Raw genomic sequence first — 19,508 nt, 5'->3', positions numbered from 1 at the left:
TCCAATTTTACAGTGGATTTGGCTAACTTCTTTGGAATGAAGGAATCAAGCAATGTGCCAGAGGCTGTGAGCTGCCCAGGGAAGCCTTTGTGTGGGAAAGGCCAGCCTAGGAGGTGTAACAGGGAGGTGAGGGTTTGGGAAGGGGATTGTCATTTACAGGGACACAGTTCACTGTGGAGCAAAACTATGTGTTTGAACATGACTGTGATCTGGGAAAACCCACCCAGATGGGGGAAAAGCTCCCTATCAGTGATCCCCCCAGCACCTCCCAACACCGGCCTCATCTTTTGTACAAGCCATTGAAGATTAGGTGGAAGAAGGAAAAGCCTCCTCTTCTACCCAGGGGTGCTCCTGGGCATAGAGTGGGATGGGGAGAAGCAAAGCCAAAATGGTGACAGTTTCTGTTGGAGAGACCCAGGGAGAAAAGGACACTGGTATGTGGGAGGCTGATACCATCTGGAGAGGAACATGGGTCTTCAGGTTCCCCATAATGTTTTGGGAACAATGCAGAGGAAACCATTAAAGGAAAGGCATGAGGTGTGTGTGTGGCTCAGCTTGCAGGGCTCCTCTGTGGAACAGAAGGTTATGGCTTCACCTCCCACATCAGGACCTGGTGGACCTGCACCAGCTGGGCCACTTCCACATTTGCCTCCAGCAAGGAATGTCACACAGTGGTGGTGTCTGCTGAGCTGGGATGTTTGCACAGAGGGGCTCACACACCTGCACTGCCATGTGAGACATTCTGGCTGCCAAGTAAACAGAGATGCAGTGGCAGGGTGCCCAGTCCTTGAGAATACGACTCCCAAGCAGCACTCCTGCTCATTAGGAATGGCAAATGGATTTAATCTCACATCTTTTAGCCTTCAGGCAGGTAGGTGAACAAGGGAGATCCCTGCGCTGCAGCTCTCCAGGAGCTGGCTGCAGTGCTCTGGGCACAAGTTCTGGCTGGAGGCTCCCTGGCCAGTGCCTGCCTGCAGCCACTGCCCAGCTAGTCAGCAGCATCTGCTGGGCAGAAAGGGCTGCAGGACAGAGATGCACAGATTTTAAGGCTAGAGGAGACCACTGTGATGAATAAGTCTGCCCTCTTGCACAACACCGGCCATAAGCCATATTCTGCTTTGAGTCCAAGTTGTGGTCAAACTAAAGTGTACTTTGAAACAAAGAACATCCCACTTTGGTGTCCAGGTCTCCGGTGTTGTAAGATGTCCAGACAAAGTTCCACTATGACAAACCTCCCAAAACATTTGGATTCAGAAATCACCAAATGAGGGAGGGCATTACTTTGGCGTTCAGGAAGTTTGTGATCTCACTAATGAACGTTCCTTGGCCATTTCTTCCCATGGGGGCACTGCCTGGCTTTGCAGGGTGGGTGCCCACAGCTGATGTGCCAGGCTCACAGAGACTGGCCCCTCACACCCGTCTCTCTGTCCCTCCTCACCTGCTGCTGCGTTTGGCCCTTGCTCTTGCATAGTAAGCTTCGTAAGATTTCGGTTTCAGCTCCAGTGCTTTAGTGGCAAATTCCTCCGCCATTCCAAAATCCTGCCATTTGAATAGGTGTGCAGGTAAGTTAACTGAATAAATTTAGAAACAAAAATACATACAGCATGGGAAGAAAACAAACTTAGTATGGACTTTTTTTTCATATTGCATAGAAAACTCAATGGCATTGGAATGTTTCACATGGATTCAACATCATTTACAGACAGGGAGCTATGATGGCATTTCCAAAGACTCAAGCGTGGTTAACGCAAGTTGCTGTCATCACCCACTGAGGCCAGCAAGCCTCATTGTGTCCCCAACAAGTGCATGTAAATCTCTCTCCAACAACCTACAGTCTTGAGGAAACATCTGGTCTTGCAGAGGCTGGAATGTTATCTCACGAATGATTTTTTTCCATAGTTGAAAGCAACAGGAAACCTTTCCCATGCCCTTCTGCTTCCCTGAACGCACTGACATTCTCCGAGGGGCTCAAGAAAACTGCCTGTGAAGGGCAGGGCTGCATTAGCTACAAACACGACTTGCCTGGCAAAGGTCTCCTATCAGTCCCACTGTTCCTCACTTCTCCACGACAGCTCACCTGGGAGGAGAGTTTGGGAGCAGGCAGAGGGGACTGCTCTGGCTGCTTTCCAGGGGCAGTGCTGTGAGACCAGACTATCAGCTCTGGTACAGACCCTGTCACCACCCTCCTTGTCCTGAACGCTACACATCCCACTAAGCTCAGCTGAAGCTCAGCACTTGTGAAGGAGAACTCCTCCTGGTGGGGAGGATTCCATCTCACATCCAAACACTGCTTTGGACTGCTGCACTGGGCTATGACCTGAGCAGCTCTGGGAGAAAGGACTGAATAGGGTTGCTCCTGATTTGTTCAAAAACTTGTGAAGCCAACTCTTGCTATGGGCATGCCCTGCCTGGGGAAGCTTTTATACTTCTGTTTGACCTGCAGTAGCAGTTACTGAGGAGTTATTGTCCAACAGACTGAATTGGGAATGCAGTCATGAGACAGGTACCTTTATGGCCTCATCTATAGGTGCAAAAACTGCAGGAGCAATTACAACCCTCTGAATTTTTCCTCACAAAACCTGGCATTCCCCAGCTAATGATAAACCAAAAATCTTGTCCTCAAAGCACAGGACAAGAGCTGGAGTTGCTTAGCTGAAAATTGGCTGGTTTAAAGAGAAGGTTCACACTTTTTCTCCAAACTGTGTTTGTTCACCAGCATTAAGATTTTACTCCCATTGTTTTCCATCTTTCTTCCTCACAGAAAAAGAAACGGTGTCCCAAAAGCTCCTTCTCCTCCAGTGTAACCTTTGCTGGCTCATGACTTCGGCAATGTTGCTTTTTGAGTTTATGGGGACTTTAATTTGTGGAGGTGAAAGCCCCTGCATGCCGAGCCAGGGAAGGTGGCATTTGTGTGCTGGCAAAACAGGCATCTGCACGAGCTGGTTGCTGGATGCTGCCAGATGGGAGTGGGGAGAGTGACAGGGATCTGGAAGTTCTGGGATGAGAAGGAGTCTTGTGGGGGTGTTTCTGGATGAGTCACTGCCCTGGGGAAGTGCTAACCCCCTAAGCATATGCTCCTTCATTTGAAATTTATTAGTATTCAAAGGAGCACCTCTCCTGGCTCCTCCTCACTGCTGCCCCAGAAATCTGGAAAATGCCTCCACCCCCATGTGACGATGTGAACATCATCATCAAAAGGGAGTAATAAAAAATTCAAAGAGCTATAAACATAGTAATGAATTTTTAATCAACTGAAATGCATATTAAATCATTACTGCTTTGGAATTACAAAATGTCAGTGCTCTGTGAAGGACAACCAGGTTACAGGAGAGGTCTGAGAAGCCACAGCATGATTAGGGGTGGACGCGTCTCTGCAGAGGCACAAAGCTGTCGGGCTGTGCTCAAGGCCATGAAAAGAGGGGACACTTACGTTCATTTTCCTTCGACACCGGGAGAGGTTGAGAAGCAGTGACACCTTCAGCTCTCGGAAGGTTTTCAGGTCTTCTCCAAACCCTTCTCTGGGGAATTTTTTCAGAGCATACTGGTAGCGCTGGGCAGCCTCTTTCACTTTACCTTTCTATTAGAAACAAAACACGTCAAAACTCATCCTTGGGTTGAGTTTACTTCCCTGCAGAGAACTCACTCACCAGCCCCACCAATGTTTTAGGTGGCTAAGGAAGTGCAACTTCACTATTTAGCTCTTTCCTAGAAAGGAAAGGCAGAACATTTGATTAAGGGAACATCTGAGCTGGAAAGGCAGATGCCTTGCACAAGTTGAGATCTCCCACTTCATACAGAGCTGTCACACTACAGCAGGAAACATGGAGAAATAGTGTTAACTCGATACAACTCCATCTGGCTCCTGGCTGGATGGTCTTTTGAGCTGGGTGATCAGTTACCCATTCCTGGAAAACACCCTCCACCCAAAGCTTAATACACATCCAGGAGCATAAGGAACACAAACTCTGGGACTTTGGGTGGAGCTCTGGGGCTCAGAGAAGCCTCTGCAATAGCAAAGATAAATGTTATGGCACTGCCGTGGCTCTGAACTTGGACAAACAGGGTGAGACTCACCTCTCTGGACTTCAGATGTTTAAAAGTCTACATCTAAGTCTGTTAACTGGGTTCCATTTACAATTATTGGTATGCAACAACAGTCACCTTCAAAGGTGACTCATCTTTCCTATTTTGGGCAACTAATTTTGGGATGGGATGATGTGCACCCTGAACGGGGACAGCTGACAGCCAGGGTGAGAGAAAGAGGGCAGGATGGGATCTAGGACACACACAGCTCCTTGTGACCCAGACATAAATTTTGCAGCTACAAATAGAGAGTTTTAAAATCTTGTAGACTCAGGTTTCTCAGCTGTATCATGTATCTCTGGCAGATAACTCCAATTACAATGCCAGCTTTGCATATTTTCTGCTTCACCCTTAGAGCCTCACAGTGAATCATTGTTGTACTTGCACATTTTCTGTGTGTGTGCAAATCTCCAGGTTTTAAAGATCGGCTTAAAACAAACACACAACAAAAAAAGACTCCCTAACTGTAACAGTGGAATGTCTCCCATAGGCTAAAGGACATGACAAAGCCAGCTGTGTCCTGACAATCTGTTTTCACTGCAAAAAGTTTATTCTAGGAGTTTTTCTGGGATGTTCTATCCCGTTGCCTTGATCCCCAACAGTGAGCCTAGGTAATGACAAAGCTGCCAGACCTGATGCAATGGCAGCAGCAGCACTCCCAACAGACACTTGGGTCCTGCTGTTTTCAAAGAGGAAATGAAGTGCTGGCTCAAATCCAGAGCAACTTGGCTTTGCTTCAGCTTCATTACAGATTTGGGCAATCAATCCCCCCTTCTCCAACCCCACTAACCAAAACCACACGATTTGGAACACAAGGAACGCTGTGAGGGGGAGCTTTTACTTGCCATGGGTTAAGGCAGCAGCACTAGAATCACAGAGCCATTCAGGCTGGGGAGGACCAACCACTGACCTAACACAGCCAAAACCTCATACCAACTGATGCTGCAAGTTGCATCTGTTCCATGTCCCCAGACCCACCCATCTCACCTTATAAAACATGTCTCCTTCCTCCATCAGCTTGCTCAACAGGATGATCATGATGTCTGGTTTGGAGGTTGCCATTGCCCATGTTGCTGGACCTGTAGTGTACAGGATGCATGATGGGTAAAGAACTCATACAATGCAAGGGTGGTAGGAAGCTGGGTGGAAAAAAATACCCTGGGGTAGGAATTTCTGCTGGAGAGAACAACTTGGCAAGGTCAAAGGGCAGAGTGCTCCAAAGGATCGAGCTGACAATTCCTCTGGCACCTAAATTAACGTCATCCCCATTGCAGTGGTTTTCCTTTGCAGTCATTAAGGCTAATCCCAATGGTCTGGGAAAGGATGGAGCCATTTCCACAAGAGGGCAGTGCTGAATGTGGAACAGGCTGAGATGGGGAAACAAACTGTATTTAAAGGAAAAATCAGAGTGGTTATATAAAAACATTTCTGAATTCAAATCTATGGAAGTGTACTAGGAAATCTGCAGTTTGACTGTTGATAGGTGGTTTGTGGTTAAGTGCTTTGTGATTTCCAGCTTCACAAGACGTGAAAGACTAGAGTAGAAAATCCATTCAGGCAGAAAAAAATGACAAAGGAAAGGTCGTGTCTAAGTGCTGCTGGTGCTGAAGGCATCGTTGGGCTGGGGACGCTCTGGCTCTGCACAGGGGCCACCCTGCAGAGCCAGCTTGTATCTCAAGGAGTAATACTGGGAGGGAAGGGGTGGCAAAAATTTGAGGACAACTCATTAGTGTGGGTGAGAATAAGTCAACAATATTCTATAAGTAGATTCAGTACGTTTTGGGGGAAGGAGGTTAGTTTTTGAGTTCAAGTTATTCTCTGCAACAGTCATTAAAAAAATTATTTGAAGGTGAGGTAAATTAAAAGATTAGAGGTGTTGGGGACGCATGCAGGCTAAATCAAACAGGAGAAAGCAAGGCTGACAAAGCTATCAGATCGAAGCTGATGCTGACAGCAATGAGATATACCTCGTGGGCGACTCGGTAACGTCTGACAACCTTCAAAGAAAGGAGAAAACAAAAAGTTGTAGGAGAGAGGGGGAAAAAAATGGATGAAGGTGAAAAAAAAAAGAAAGGAAAAAAGCAGCTGTGAGAGGCAGGCAGCGAGGAAGCCAATGCACCAGCAAAATCCCCTTTCACAGGAAAACGTAACGTGAGCAGCTGTGTGGTGCAGTGCAGGTACACTGAGGTCTGGAAGCATACACAGAGCAAGTGAACGCAGCAGCTCACAGCAAGGCATGGACAGAGTACACCTGGCAACTCAGACTAGTAAAGATAGAAAAAGCATTACCAGAGGAAAGACCTTGCCAAAGAAACAGTTGTTTATTGATTAACTTTTGCTAAGTAATAAGACAGGAAAAAAAATAAACTCCCCATTTTACTAAAGAGAACCAAGTAGTCCTGACTCGCCATCTGCTTTCAGAGTGCGAAGCAGCGGCTGGGACTGAGGCTGCCCCTGGGTTATACTTGTATTTTTTAAGATGCCAGCCCCACTGTTTGAGTCCTGCCTGAGCGCAGAGCCGATGGCAGTGCTCCCCTGTCCCTACCTATCTTTGCTCCTTTCTTCAGGAGGGTGACAACAACCGAGGTGTTGCGGCAGCCCACTGCTCTGTCGAGGGGCCGCATCCCACTGTAGTCAACGTGCTCGATCATGGCCCCATGGTCCACCAGGAACTGAACCTGCAATGAGAAGCCCAATAGTAGGTTTTGACTGGGTATGAGGAAGAAATCCTTCCCTGCAGTGGTGGAGAATCCCTGGCACAGGGTGCCCAGAAAAGTTGTGGCTGTCCCATCCATTGAAGTGTTCAAGGCCAGGCTGGACAGGGCTTGGAGCAACCTGGGATAGTGGAAGGTGTCCTTGCCCGTGGCACGGGGTGGAATGAGATGGTCCTTAAGTTCCCTTCCAACTCAAACTATTCTGGGATTCTCTGATCAGCTTCTATGGAAGCACCTTCCCATATGGAGGGCCAGGACTCCACGTGTTTATTGCTACGTCAAGCTGAACTGTATGATTTTATGGCTTTTACACCAACTGCCCATTTCCTCTGGGCGTATCACAGGCCACTCACCACCTCAGCATCGCCGTAGAACGCTGCCAGGTCCAGTGGCGTGCGGCCGTTCTTGTCCGCGTGGTCCGTGGCAGCTCCGCTCTCCACCAGGGAACGCACCACGGGCAGGTGGCCCTTCAGGCAGGCCCAGCTGAGGGATGTCAAGCCCTCTTTGTCCATCAGAGAAATAGAGGCACCTGAAAGAACAAGCAGCAGTTCACAGCTCTCCGTTGTTTAGCACCGTTTACCACAAACCCTCTGCTCAGCAACGACGCTTGTTTTCAGAGAGCTTTGTACACAACTATTAATTCCTTTATTAACATTTCTCCCACCACAGATCCCACCCTCGTGGCAACTTCAAATACACTGATGGGAACTGTGGCAAACGAGTTGATTCACACCAAGCTGCAAACTTTTTCACGCCTACCTCTGCGAGCTTTCCTGGCAAACATCTGAGCAGCACAGTGGATCTGACTTCCCCCATCTGAGACATCATCTTTTTAACTGCTTTTTTTTTTTTAATCCAGCCCCATTCCAGCCTGTGTGAGTCAGAGATGAAGACCATTTTGCTGTTTCAGCAGGTCACCATGGGAATTAAGTCAATTCAGCTCAGTTCTCCTAAAAAAGCACATATTTTCCCTTCTTCACTCCCCTCCCCTTTACCCAAAAGTACACCATTTCCAGCAGTATTTCTCCCTGAACTCTACCCAATATAAATACAACGTTGTGGGATACACTACTGCCAACTGCAAGCCAAGGAGAGGGGGACCTGATGTTTTCTTGGATGAGGAAATGGCGCTGCTATACCAGTGGGTCAGTATTGCTCCACACGGCATATGGATGCAGATATGAGAGCTGAACAGCAGCTTTAAGTGAACACTCCTCTTCATGGCGTGAAGACAACTCCTGTTGCCATGGCACAGCCAGGTCTCTGGCTCTGGAGTGTGCAGAGATGATCTGTATCAGCTCTGCTCCTCCGAGGAGCTGCAGCTACCTGTGGGATGCTCCTGCCAGCAGCTGGGATGAATTGCTGCTGCAGTGCTTTTCTCCTGGAGGCAAACTCTAAACCTCCCGGCATGAGACTCCCTGCCTCTAGAATGTTCAGCAAGTGGGGGAGTGATGTGAATTTCCTGAACATTCCTGTTCATCCCAGCTGACATATCCCTGGCCGGCACAGGTTGCCCAGCTGAGAGCAGACTAAGAGGTCTCCCCGCTGGCACAAGCTGTTTGTGGAGGGGCACAGCACGGGGATGTTTGCTCCAGGTGTGTTCAGGAACCTCCGTCCAGAGCTCTCAACACAGCGTGGAGTGTCAGTGGGGGAGGTGGCAAACAGCGTCTGGGGCAATCAGGAATGCCAAGGTGGGACACAGACTGCAAGACACAGGCTCAAGGGATGACCACGCAGAATCACAGACTGAGTCTGGTTGGAAAAGACCTTTAAGACCATTGAATCCAACTGTTCCCCCAGCACTGCCAAGCCCTCCACTAACCACGTCTCCAAGTGCCACATCTTTAAATCCTTTAAATCCCTCCAGGGAGGGGGACTCCACAACTGCCCTCAGCAGCCTGTGCCAGGGCTGAACAACCCTTTTAGTGAAGAAATTATCCCTCCCCTAAACCTCCCCTACAGCAACTTGAGGCTGTTTCCCCTAGTCCCTTGTTCCCTGAGAGCAGAGCCCAATCCCCCAGCTGCCTGCACCCTCCTGGCAGGGAGTTGTGGAGAGCAAGAAGGTCCCCCCTGAGCCTCCTTTTCTCCAGGCTGAGCCCCCTCAGCTCCCTCAGCCACTTCTTGTGCTCCAGATCCTTCCCCAGCTCTGTTTTCTTCTTTGGACACTCTCCAGCACCTCAACACATTGCCAGCCTTCTCTCACGTTGCCCACACTGCACCCAGGAGCCATTCTGAAGCTCTGGGAAAGCCCCTCCAGATGATCCTGAGTTGACCCAAGCCCAAATTTTGCTCAGGATAAAGCCTCGTTTCATTCCGGCTTACTTGAACCAGCTTTGCATTCAAAGCATGAAAGTCTTCTCTTATACTTTCCCTCTGACTCTTCTGGAGCAGGTGAGAAAGTTCCTGCAGTAAGAGGGAAGCCTGGAAAGCCATGTCATCACTCAACCTTCCCACTCATTTCCATTCCAGTGGAAGAGACACTCCACACCACAGGGTGACACGGACAGACTCCAGGGTACCCCTGCAGCAGAGCCAGCTGAAGGTCTAAGCAAGCAGACAACAGTAATGCCAAGAGGCTGCTTGAAGGCAGGCTGGGCATAACCTTCATGGGAACACTGAGCTCCAGAGGCAGCTCTGGCTCCCAGTACAGCCTCTGCTTCACTCCAAAGGCATCCTCCATCCTTCAGGGATCTCTGACTTATTCAGCATTGAGGCAGTCACAGGAAACAAACGGATGGTTTTAAGGGCAAGTGGCTTAAGGTGATCTCATGGGATTGATCCATCCTGCAGCGGGAAGGATTCCATCTGGGTAAACCCAGTTTGCTTCTGGGAAGGGCTGGGAGAGCTGCTCCTTCCCTAAAAAAACTAACTGCAAGTGTTTCTTATGGAATGACTTGGGTTGAAATGGACTTTAAACACCACCCAGTTCCACTCCCCTGCCATGGGCAGGGACACCTTCCACTACATGAGGTTGCTCCAAGCCCCATCCAACCTGGCCTGGAACATTTCCAGGGATCCAGAGCCAGTCAGAGCTTCTCTGGGCAACCTGTGCCAGGGCCTCGCAACTCTAATCATAAAATATTTCTTGCTTCCATCTAGCCTGGTGATTTAATGATCCATCAGGCACAATGAGCCCACTTAAGTCAAAAAGAAAAGATTGACACGTGGAGCACCAAAAAGCTGCAGGGAGTGGCCAGGATGTTGGATGGATTCTGAACAGAGGATGCACCCAAAGCTGCAGTGCCCAGGCAGGGTAACCCCCAAGAGATGATGCTCAAGAAAAACACCAAGGCATTGATTTTTGCAGGAAAATGAGATTCAGAATCAAGCTCCCTCCAAATGGAACGAGCACGAGGAATTATTTTGCTTTGTGTCACACAGATCTGTATAAATATCAGCTTTAGCAGAGCTGCGACCAGGGAAGTTTACTAATTCCCTGTTCACACCCCCATTATTTCTGGGTGTTAAGCCACAGGTAACTCTGAAATTTTGGGTTTCAAATTGATTGATGACCGCAACTTTGCTAATAAAATGTGTTTACAAACGCTGACTGCATTAATCAAGTACAGTCAAATGAGATTTGCTTTGCAACACACTAACTAATGCTTATGGCTTATGATTCACACACTTTGATTTTAATGAAACCTTGAGCAGGATTGTCAAAGCCATTTTAATTAAATGCACTGTGTATCATTGCACTCTGCCCAGGCTTGAGTTAACTTTTCAGGACCACGTGTTACAGTCTTTGCAGTGCAATTTATTATGATATTTAGAAGAATGGACCTCTTAAAGTAAAAATTTTCTTATTTTTGACTTTTTGGGCTCTCAAAGAGTGTCCAAAGAGCCAAAGAAACATTATGTGCATTTGCTGATGATCCCACAGCCCAGATTATCTTGTATTTTCAACCTCCTCTGAATGAGTTAGTCTCAAGCAGCATGCACAGTTCTCAAGTTTGGGGACAAAAAAACCACCTTATTTTAAGCCTTTAAACACAGATTTATTAGTCAAGCTGAAAAAGGGGCCACATTTAATCTCGAAGATGGAGAGTGTTAATTTGAGATTTAAAAACAACAGAAGACCAGAAAAGAATTAATTGAATTAATTCCTAAAAAGCTCAAACTGATCTTTGTCACATCCCTGTGCAGGTTACAGCACTGAGCAGCAAGGATCCCACTGGCTGTGGCTCAGAACAGACAGATGGGAATGAGAAACTTGTTCTTGTAGATTTTACAGAGAAAAAATGTTCTTAACAACTATTACATAAAATATTCAAGTGTCTCACTCTTTGGCTAAGAGGTCAGACATAGGCAGTTACGAGATGAAGGAAATATCCTTTCCCAAAGAGGGATCTTACCTGGAATAAAAGTATCAAATAACAACACAACAATGCTATTTCTAGGAAAAAAAAAAATACCCAACCAAACCAACATTGGCTATTTGTCCAAAATAAAAGACAAAGAAGCCTGTAAGGAACAGCAGTAATCAGAACTGATTGTGTTTTCACAGGCAGCAAATTGTTCCAACTCACCTCAAGCAGGTACAGCAAGAATGAGCAAAACTGACCCATGTTCCTGTTGGCTGAGTAACCCTCAGTGAAAGAGAGTCATCACTGAAAGGACTGAGCACAGAGGAAGCTGTGGGTACAGAGCAGGCTGATTTATTTTCAGCAAATTCACCAAATCCTTGTCTGTGCTGGGGCCTTACCCTCCTGTTGGTGCTGGTGTCAAAAATGTGGGTAACAATATGAGAGCTAAAAATGGAAGTGTTACCACGTGTCCCCAGCTCTTGCCTGGCTGCCCTTCCGCAGCGATGCCGATGGTTCAATCGCATCTGGTGTTCATTTTTGTCTACAGGGAAAGTTCTCAGCATGGTTCAAGGGCACATTCTTAAACCACTGCTCAAAGCATCTGTGGTTATTTTATTTGCTAACTCAGATGCGTGGTTTTGAGGCAGAGAGCACCAAGCAGGTAACACAACCGCCAGTCAAGATTAAGGCTATGACTATTCCAGCCTCGTTGTCCAATGAGCTGGACATGGTGCTCTCCCAGCTGTGGGATTACAATCCACACCCTGACATCACGAACTGCAGCTGAGCTGGAGCTGGTGTGGTGGGGTGTGCCATGGCTGGTCCCCAACACCTCCCAACATGTGCTCTAACCTTGTGCAAGCAGAAACTCCACAGTGCCCAGGTGTCCCTCAGATGCAGCCATCATCAGGGGTGTCCGGCCCTGCTTGTCTGCCATGTTCACATCAGCACCGTGCGTGAGCAGGAGATCCACGATCTGCAACACACCAAGCCAGGACACAGGTTACACATGGCAACCCAGCTAAGAAGATGCCAGAACCAAGGAAGAGCAGAGCAGATCCCACATTCTGAAAACTCTCACCCCTCCAGGCATGGTGCCCTCTGGGATTGCTGATGGATGATTAGGGATTATGAGAAGGAAGAGAGGTATAAGGACAGGAAAAATGTTCTTCTAAGTCATACGCATCCCATTTGCTTCTCAAATGGTGAGATAACCAGAGCAGCTGTGGCTGCCCCATCCCTGGAAGTGTCCAGGGCCATGGGGCTTGGAGCAATCTGGGATAGTGGAAGGTGTCCCTGCCCACGGCAGGGGGATGGAATTAGGTGGTCTTTTAAGATCTCCAACCCAAACCATTCCATGCTTCTATGATAACACAGGACTTAAGCAAAGCTGTCTGTAGCCAGCCAGAACTTGGGGCGATTGAAGCATCAGTATCCCTTCTTTTCGCTCTGATCATTCCCCAAAAGAGCTGGGGCTTGTCTTCTCCATGCGTATTCCAGCAGGACAGAAGGGATGGCCTGACCCAACATCTCTGGCCATCCCAGGGCCCAGGACCCCACTCACCTGCCAGTGGCCCTGTCTGACGGCGCTGAAGAGCGGGACAACGCCCCGGCGGTTGGGCTGTGCCACTGCGGCGCCCTGCTCCAGGAGCAGCCTGCACACCTCCAGCTTCCCGCGCCCTGCGGCCGCCGTCAGAGCTGCACGACAGAGGAGAGCAGTCAAGGGAAGAGCCACATGCTCAGGGGAGTGTTCTCCTACCCAGAGCTGGGTCTTTCTGCTGGATACCAAAGTGATGGGGCCTGAAATGCCAAACCTATCTCACAGCAGGCAAAGTGAACAAAGAAAATGGGCTGGATTGGTACAGTTTCAACTCCTGTCATTTTAGTTACCTCAAAGGTCAACTCTTCCATGAAGAGTTTGCATAATGTCATGGAAAAACGCTGTTTAGGACAATCAGATTTTATTGTTTTCTGCAAGTCAGTGAAACAGGATGAGAACCACGAGAAGTATAAAATAATCTACAGGCATGTGTGACTGAGGTTCAAGGGGTGTCTGAGGTTCAAATGTGACTGAGGTTAAAAGTGTGACTGAGGTTCAGGTTTGGCTGTAAAGAGATGTGATCATGAATCCATTACTGTTTTCCCTACTGCCAAAGCCATAGGCTGTGAGGCCGAATGTGTCTGAGTAGGGGCACAATATCCAGACAAAACACAGGTCTGCAGGTACTTGACAAGACCTTCAGCAACTTGTCCTTGCCCCATCTCACCATGACTACAAGGGAGCAAGTGAGGGATCAAGCAGGAGGCACTGACAGATCCTGCCAGCCACTGATGTCAGTCACATTTGTGGCTTTCCTTTGCCCAAAAAGGTACAGAGCAGTGTAATCCAGATGGAGGACTTTTATTTTCCATATCCCACTTCACCCTGTAGATCTTTGAAACCAGGGAAACAATTGGAAAGCAAAATAGGATGGATTTGTTCACCTGTTTTCCAAGAAGAACACTATTTCTGGGCTTTGTTTCCGGCCAGGGCTGATCCTACCAGCCAGGGTCTTGGTGCAAACCCAAAAATATCTTTCATTTTCGTGTGCTCATGATACTACAGGTGGGTAGAAGCAACACCTGAGAGCTCTTTCCCTGACAAAATGTGCTCTGATAACTCAGAAGTGTGGTTGAGTTAGAGAACACACATTCAATCTGAAAATAGCTCCAAGTTCAGGACCTCCTGGTGACTTGTTTCAGTATTAATTTTAGACTTTCTGGTTCCTCCCTCTCCCTAACTTTCTGTGCACTTCAGCACAGCTCCACTGGCTCCACGCTCTGCTGCTTCTGGTAGGAGTTGGAGCAGAAGGTGGGAGTCTATTTCTGACTGATGTCGCTTGTTTTTTCTTTGAAGTACATTTCTGTGGGTTGGCTGATTACAAGGTGTTGATGGCTTTCCAATTGCACCACTGTTAATGTTGGGGGATTTAATTAATTCTCAATTCTCTTCCACATTGTGGCTGAATTTTCTTCTCTTGGGGTTGAGAGACACCAAGAGTTAAAAGAAAAATCATTTTGCTGCCACAAGCAGAACATTCTGCAAAATCTATAATCAGATCCATGTGGGTTTTAAACGTAAGCTACAAATATAGAAGGAGGCAGAGGGATGGGCATGCAGGGCTGCTGGGTTCTATTTCTAAACCTGCCTGCATTTGAAATGTTGCAGGTTAATTTGAGGTATTTTACATCAAAATTACTTATGTTTGCAACAATGAAAATATTGTAAATCACTCTAGAGTTTGGTGTTTGTTAGGAAATGTTCTTTGGAGAAAACTTTACTGAAACGATCCATGATTATCTCCACTCCCCCTTGCAGTCCCTTCTGCCTGCACTGACACATCCTTCTGCTGCTCTGTTCCTCAGGGTCCAATCAGCTGGTGTGGGTATGTGGCTCCAGCCTGTCCTTTGCAGCTCCAGCTCAAGGGAAGCTCAAAAGCTCCTGTGCTACTGAGCAGCCAGACCTTGCTCCTCCAGGAGGAACTATGGAGGATGGAAATGGGCTGGTTTGAAGTTTTACTGTCTGCTGGAGAGCTCTCATGGCCCAGCACAACCAAGGTGAGTCCACTGAGCCCAGCCAAGGAGCAGCAACCAGGATCCTGGGCTGGTAAACAGGAATGTTCATTTTGCAGCTTTTCCATGAGGATGTAGTGCCAGAAGAACAACTCACCGTGCAGTAACCAAGTCTTGGCATAAACACCACACAACAGCTGCTGTGTTTCTCAAAACAGCTCTAACAGAGCCTGAGACTGGGTTCAGGTGTGGATGTGCCCATCTCCGTCAGCAAGCAACGTCAAGCCATGGCCTCCTACACCAGGGATCTGCAACAGCATATTCTGCTTCTGCTGCTGTGTTTTCTTGTGGAAAAAACAACTTTATCTGGAGAAGGAATCATTAAATTGCTCCTATCCAGCACATGTATCTGTTTCACAGCCTGGCAGCAAGACAAACAGCTTGCCGGAGATGTTTTTTGCACCTCCAGCTCTGATGGAGATAGCATAAGTGACTCAGAGACTTTTCTGCTGGGTTTTGATATTAGTTTTGTCCCAGGGGGAAATACTCCATCTGGAGTTGGCTATAGTGTGCTGTCAGCAGTTCCTAAACTTATGATGTCACTTGGCACTGCCATTTGGATGACATCAGGCTGATATCATCGAGCCAGGCACTCGACTCTGCTCTGTGGAAGATGAGACATGAGTAACAAGTATCAAAACCCATACAAGCCAGGATTCAGACTTTTAGAGCAGATTGCTATTTTTAGGTGGAAACCTGCATTTCTCTCCAAATTTATTTAAACTCTCTATTTACTTTTGGGAAAATAATACAATTATGTGAAAGAGAGTCTTGAGTTCCATATGAAGTTACACACTTGTTTCACGTAGACAAAAGGCTGCTCAGTGTGGTGGCTGGCTCATTTTTGCTCATTTTCCCATCTTACCTACTATCAATTTTAATGGTGTAAGTGGATATTCCTTTGACATGGCTCCCTAATTGTGTGTGATTTGTCACACAATTCCCAGCTGTCCCAGTTACTCAGAAACCCCCCTCTGACAGAGAAACTCTCAGACACCCAGTTAGTCCGTCTTTTGGGATTTTTGGAGGCAGAGGTGTGGGACAACAGAGATGGAAACAGGCAGGTTGGGAATGTCAGAGCTACCCAGGACATGACAGGACGGGACGGGAAGGGAAGGGATATCTGTAGTGCCTGATGCTGTCCATGAGGTTACTTTGCAGGGAGGCATCTCAGTGGCTTTTGATCACACTCTGAAGGGATTGATCACTGTTTTATTTACAAGACAGTCCTTGTGACCCAAACACCAGAGACCCTTTTGGAAAATCCATTTGAGGACTGGCCACAGTGACTCACACTGTGAGTCACTGGTACAAAGCTGCTGTCCCATCACCAATGCTCAGTCATTTCACTGGGCTAATTCCACAGCCAATTTCTTTTTTCTCCCATGACACCCCAGGGATACTTTGAAATTGCTTATTTATTGTTGCCTCTATTTTGCCTAATAATGGCCCGATGCCCTTGCTGCTGTTACATTCCCATGGGTGCAGAACTGGCTCTTTCCCCAGTGCCCTGCGAGTGGCCCAGAGCAGCACAGCCAGGCTCCTTCCCAGGACACCTCATCCCTCAAGCTTTGTCCTTTAGAGCTCAGGACAATGCCCTCTGATAGACTCCATTCATCACATGGCTCTAATAAGGCCACACTTTCAAAGATACAGGTACAAATGAGCACAAAATACAACCCTGCTCCCCCCCCCGCCTCCTCCAAATCAGAAACAACCTGAGCAAAGGCTGAGCCACACCCCAGCCAGCCCTCGTCCCCTTGGATCGTGTCATTTCTAAGCAAAGCTGACAGAATCACAATCCATGCTCCATTCCCCAGACAGGAACATTACCTGGGTGTATTAACCTGACAGGAACATCACCAGTGATGCAAATGGATAAGTGAGTTGAGTACAAATGGCAAAAGACAATATTTATGAGGTTGTTGCAGTTAAAAGCTAACAACTCCAAGTTGGAATGTCTCAAAAAAGAGAGATTTTAGTGGATTTAAAGGGGTGGATTTAAAGCTGTCCTTTTTTTTCCTGTGAGAAGTTAGGAAAGAATGGATTCTGTGTTGTACCTATCAATGCAGAAATGCAATACTGCACAAAAGAATATTTTTTTAACTACCTCTGCTTAAATAATGAGGAGTTTTCAGAAAATCAATGGATACTTTAACAATCACAGTGCTGCATGTAATGGGGAGGTGGAGAGAGAAACAAGGAGATGCTTTGGATAAATATGCCCAATATCAAGAGAGAAACCACAGAATTGCACGTCCATTTCATGTTTCAGAGAAATCAGTGACTGGTCAGAATGCCCCATGTCTCATGCTCCTGAGAAGAGCCAGGAGCTGCAGTAGCTCAGGATTTTCAAAACCTAAACTTCTCTGATTTACTTAAGCTGAGTGCAAGCCTCATGCTGACACCTGTAAATCACCTGGAATCAAAACAGAGGAACTGATCCCTCATCAGAACAATGCCAGGGATCAGGGATGCACCAGGGGACTGAGAGGCCGTGAATACAAACACAAACATGCACAAAGAAGCTGCAACTTCTACAGAAATCACCTGTCTCTCCCCAAAGGCTGTCAAAGCTGTTGATCTGTGCTCTCTCCACCTCTTCTTCATCTTTTTCTGGAAGATCGAGCAGGTAGGAGACGATCTAAAACAAAATGATGTGTCAGATCGTGAACTTGAATGGGTTACACAGGAACTGCTGACACCGTCACACGAGCTGCTCGGAATACACAGAGGGAAGGGAACAGTCTCTGCCTGGCACCCTGAGATCAAGGATATATTCTTCCTGAGATTAATCACTGAACCTGCTGCCCTGTACAAGCAAAAAACCCCAACCAAATGTCTTGATATGACGGCACGTGATGAGACTTGGCAGGGTCAGTTCCCTGTGGGACTGTGTCTGCTCTGTTGGAGATGACCTGGTGTGTGCAGCGGATGCATCTCCTGGAGGAGGTGAGGCTGAGAGGAGGTATTTGGTAGGAAAGAAACCCATTCTCAAGGAAAGGAGAAGGAACAGGGGCTGCCATTGGTCGCTGGGGCTCTGCGGAGGGGACTAGTGGCAGTGGTGGGCTTGGCACTGGGTTGGACTCAATGACCTTATAGGTCTTTTCCAACCTAAATTATTCTATGCATAATTTTCCCCATCAGAAATCTTTGTCAGGATGGCAGGAGGAAGCTCTCCCCGACACACAGTCCAAAGTTACATGTTCTCACACTCCCCATCCACGCTGGAGGAGTGGTGTAGGCAATGTGCTGTTCATCCACCTTATTACCCCTGCTTAAAAGTTTATTCCATAAGTTTATTCTGACAACTTAAAGGCTTGTTATGTTTCCTCTCCTGGACACCTGCCCAGACCACAGGGTTTGCCAAGGGATCGGTGAACACTGGGATGGGATGGGGAGGAAGAGCAGGACAGAAGTACTCTGGACTCCACCTCCAGATGCTCTTTGTGAGTGGGCAGGAAAGGCTCGACCCTTGGTTACCCTCCCCACAGAAGCAGGGTAGGCCCTACCTCGGTGTAGCCCATGCTGGCAGCGGCGATCAGGGCCTGCTGGATTGCGTGGCTCTTCTTGAACACTCCCTGCTGCTGCCCAGCCATGCTCCAGTCACACTGGATCAAGAACTTCACCACCTCCAAGTGTCCCCTGAGAGCGGCATGGACCAGGGCGCACTGTCCATTTTTGTCTAAATGATCCACCTCGAAAAGAGATGACAAAATACAGTTAAACCAAATCATGCGCAAAAAACCTTTGCCTCTTCAGAGTTTCCAATCCCAATTTCAAAATAATGCCACATGTGCAAAATGCACATTTTTCTAGTAAACGATCACTTCCATGACCAGAAAACAAACATTTCCAAAGCGATGTCCCAGGCTCCGGCATCATCTTGGCCACAAATGTTTGCTTTGGGGAAGCTATCATTACTTTTTTTAGGTTTCTCCAGTTTTCTTCAGACTAAAAGACTACAAAAATATTTTTTCCTTTGTGTCCTGAAGTCCAGCATTCAAATGTTCTTGTGCGTTGAAATCACACTGGTATCATCTCCTTTAGCCAAATCTACAAAAAGAAAACCAGCTTGTTGTCCAGGTATCAGCTCTTTTGAGAGTCCCAGAAGTGCCTCAGCCTGCAGTCAGACACCGTAACGTGAACTCAGTGCAGGCACAGTCAACAGAAAATAGAGACAGTGCTTGACAGCTCTGGAGGAACTTATTTGGTTGTATTTTGGGGCACGGTTTCCACTTGATGCCTGAATACATCAGGTAGGATTTCTAGATGCTATCCCAGTAGCAGGAACTTGAAGAACACAAGAAAGGCAGGTCAATTATCATTGTCCTGCTGGTTAACCCCTTCTGTGCTCTGCTATGTACTATTTGCCATAAAAATAATAAATAATTATCATATAACGTATTTTACTAATATTAATTCATAGAATCACAGAATGGTCTGGGTTGGAAGGAATCTTAAACACCAGCTCATTCCACTCCACTGCCATGGGCAGAGACACCTCCCACTGTCCCAGGTTGCTCCAGGTTCCATCCAACCTGGCCTTGGACACTTCCAGGGATGGGGCAACCCCAGCTTCTCTAGGTGACCCATGCCAGGGCCTGACCACTAAATTACAGTAGTATAACACATATGAGAAATATTTCATATACTGTAACACATTCACATTAATAATATGTCAATATTTCTCCTTTCTCAACTACTGCAGTAATCAATATTGCAGTTTTCTGCCAATATCTCAGTCTTCAAACTACACCGAGCTGTGTTTTGGGGGTATTTCCTCAGTACT

At 47.4% G+C, this 19,508-nt stretch overlaps 1 protein-coding gene across 11 annotated transcripts in view; it reads right to left on the bottom strand.

Annotated features, from left to right (window-relative positions):
* Positions 1 to 19,508, bottom strand: part of TANC2 (tetratricopeptide repeat, ankyrin repeat and coiled-coil containing 2) — a 195,997-nt gene that overhangs the window by 8,133 nt on the left and 168,356 nt on the right. For 9 of the 11 annotated variants that reach the window (XM_032091741.1, XM_032091740.1, XM_032091744.1 and 6 more), the window contains 10 exons: positions 18,229 to 18,414; positions 17,267 to 17,360; positions 12,669 to 12,802; positions 11,957 to 12,080; positions 7,151 to 7,326; positions 6,629 to 6,761; positions 6,051 to 6,080; positions 5,071 to 5,162; positions 3,431 to 3,577; positions 1,439 to 1,539 (listed from right to left, as the gene is read on the bottom strand). In XM_032091741.1, coding sequence (XP_031947632.1) covers positions 1,439 to 1,539; positions 3,431 to 3,577; positions 5,071 to 5,162; positions 6,051 to 6,080; positions 6,629 to 6,761; positions 7,151 to 7,326; positions 11,957 to 12,080; positions 12,669 to 12,802; positions 17,267 to 17,360; positions 18,229 to 18,414 — 1,217 coding nt within the window. The remainder of the gene's footprint in view (positions 1 to 1,438; positions 1,540 to 3,430; positions 3,578 to 5,070; positions 5,163 to 6,050; positions 6,081 to 6,628; positions 6,762 to 7,150; positions 7,327 to 11,956; positions 12,081 to 12,668; positions 12,803 to 17,266; positions 17,361 to 18,228; positions 18,415 to 19,508) is intronic. The other 2 variants (XM_032091742.1, XM_032091747.1) reach the window with 1 other exon arrangement.

Source organism: Corvus moneduloides, chromosome 26 (genome assembly GCF_009650955.1).
Source record: "Corvus moneduloides isolate bCorMon1 chromosome 26, bCorMon1.pri, whole genome shotgun sequence".
In the NCBI taxonomy this organism is placed as follows: domain Eukaryota; kingdom Metazoa; phylum Chordata; class Aves; order Passeriformes; family Corvidae; genus Corvus; species Corvus moneduloides.
Note: the sequence above shows the minus strand (reverse complement) of the source record. Positions and strands in the feature narration are given on the sequence as shown.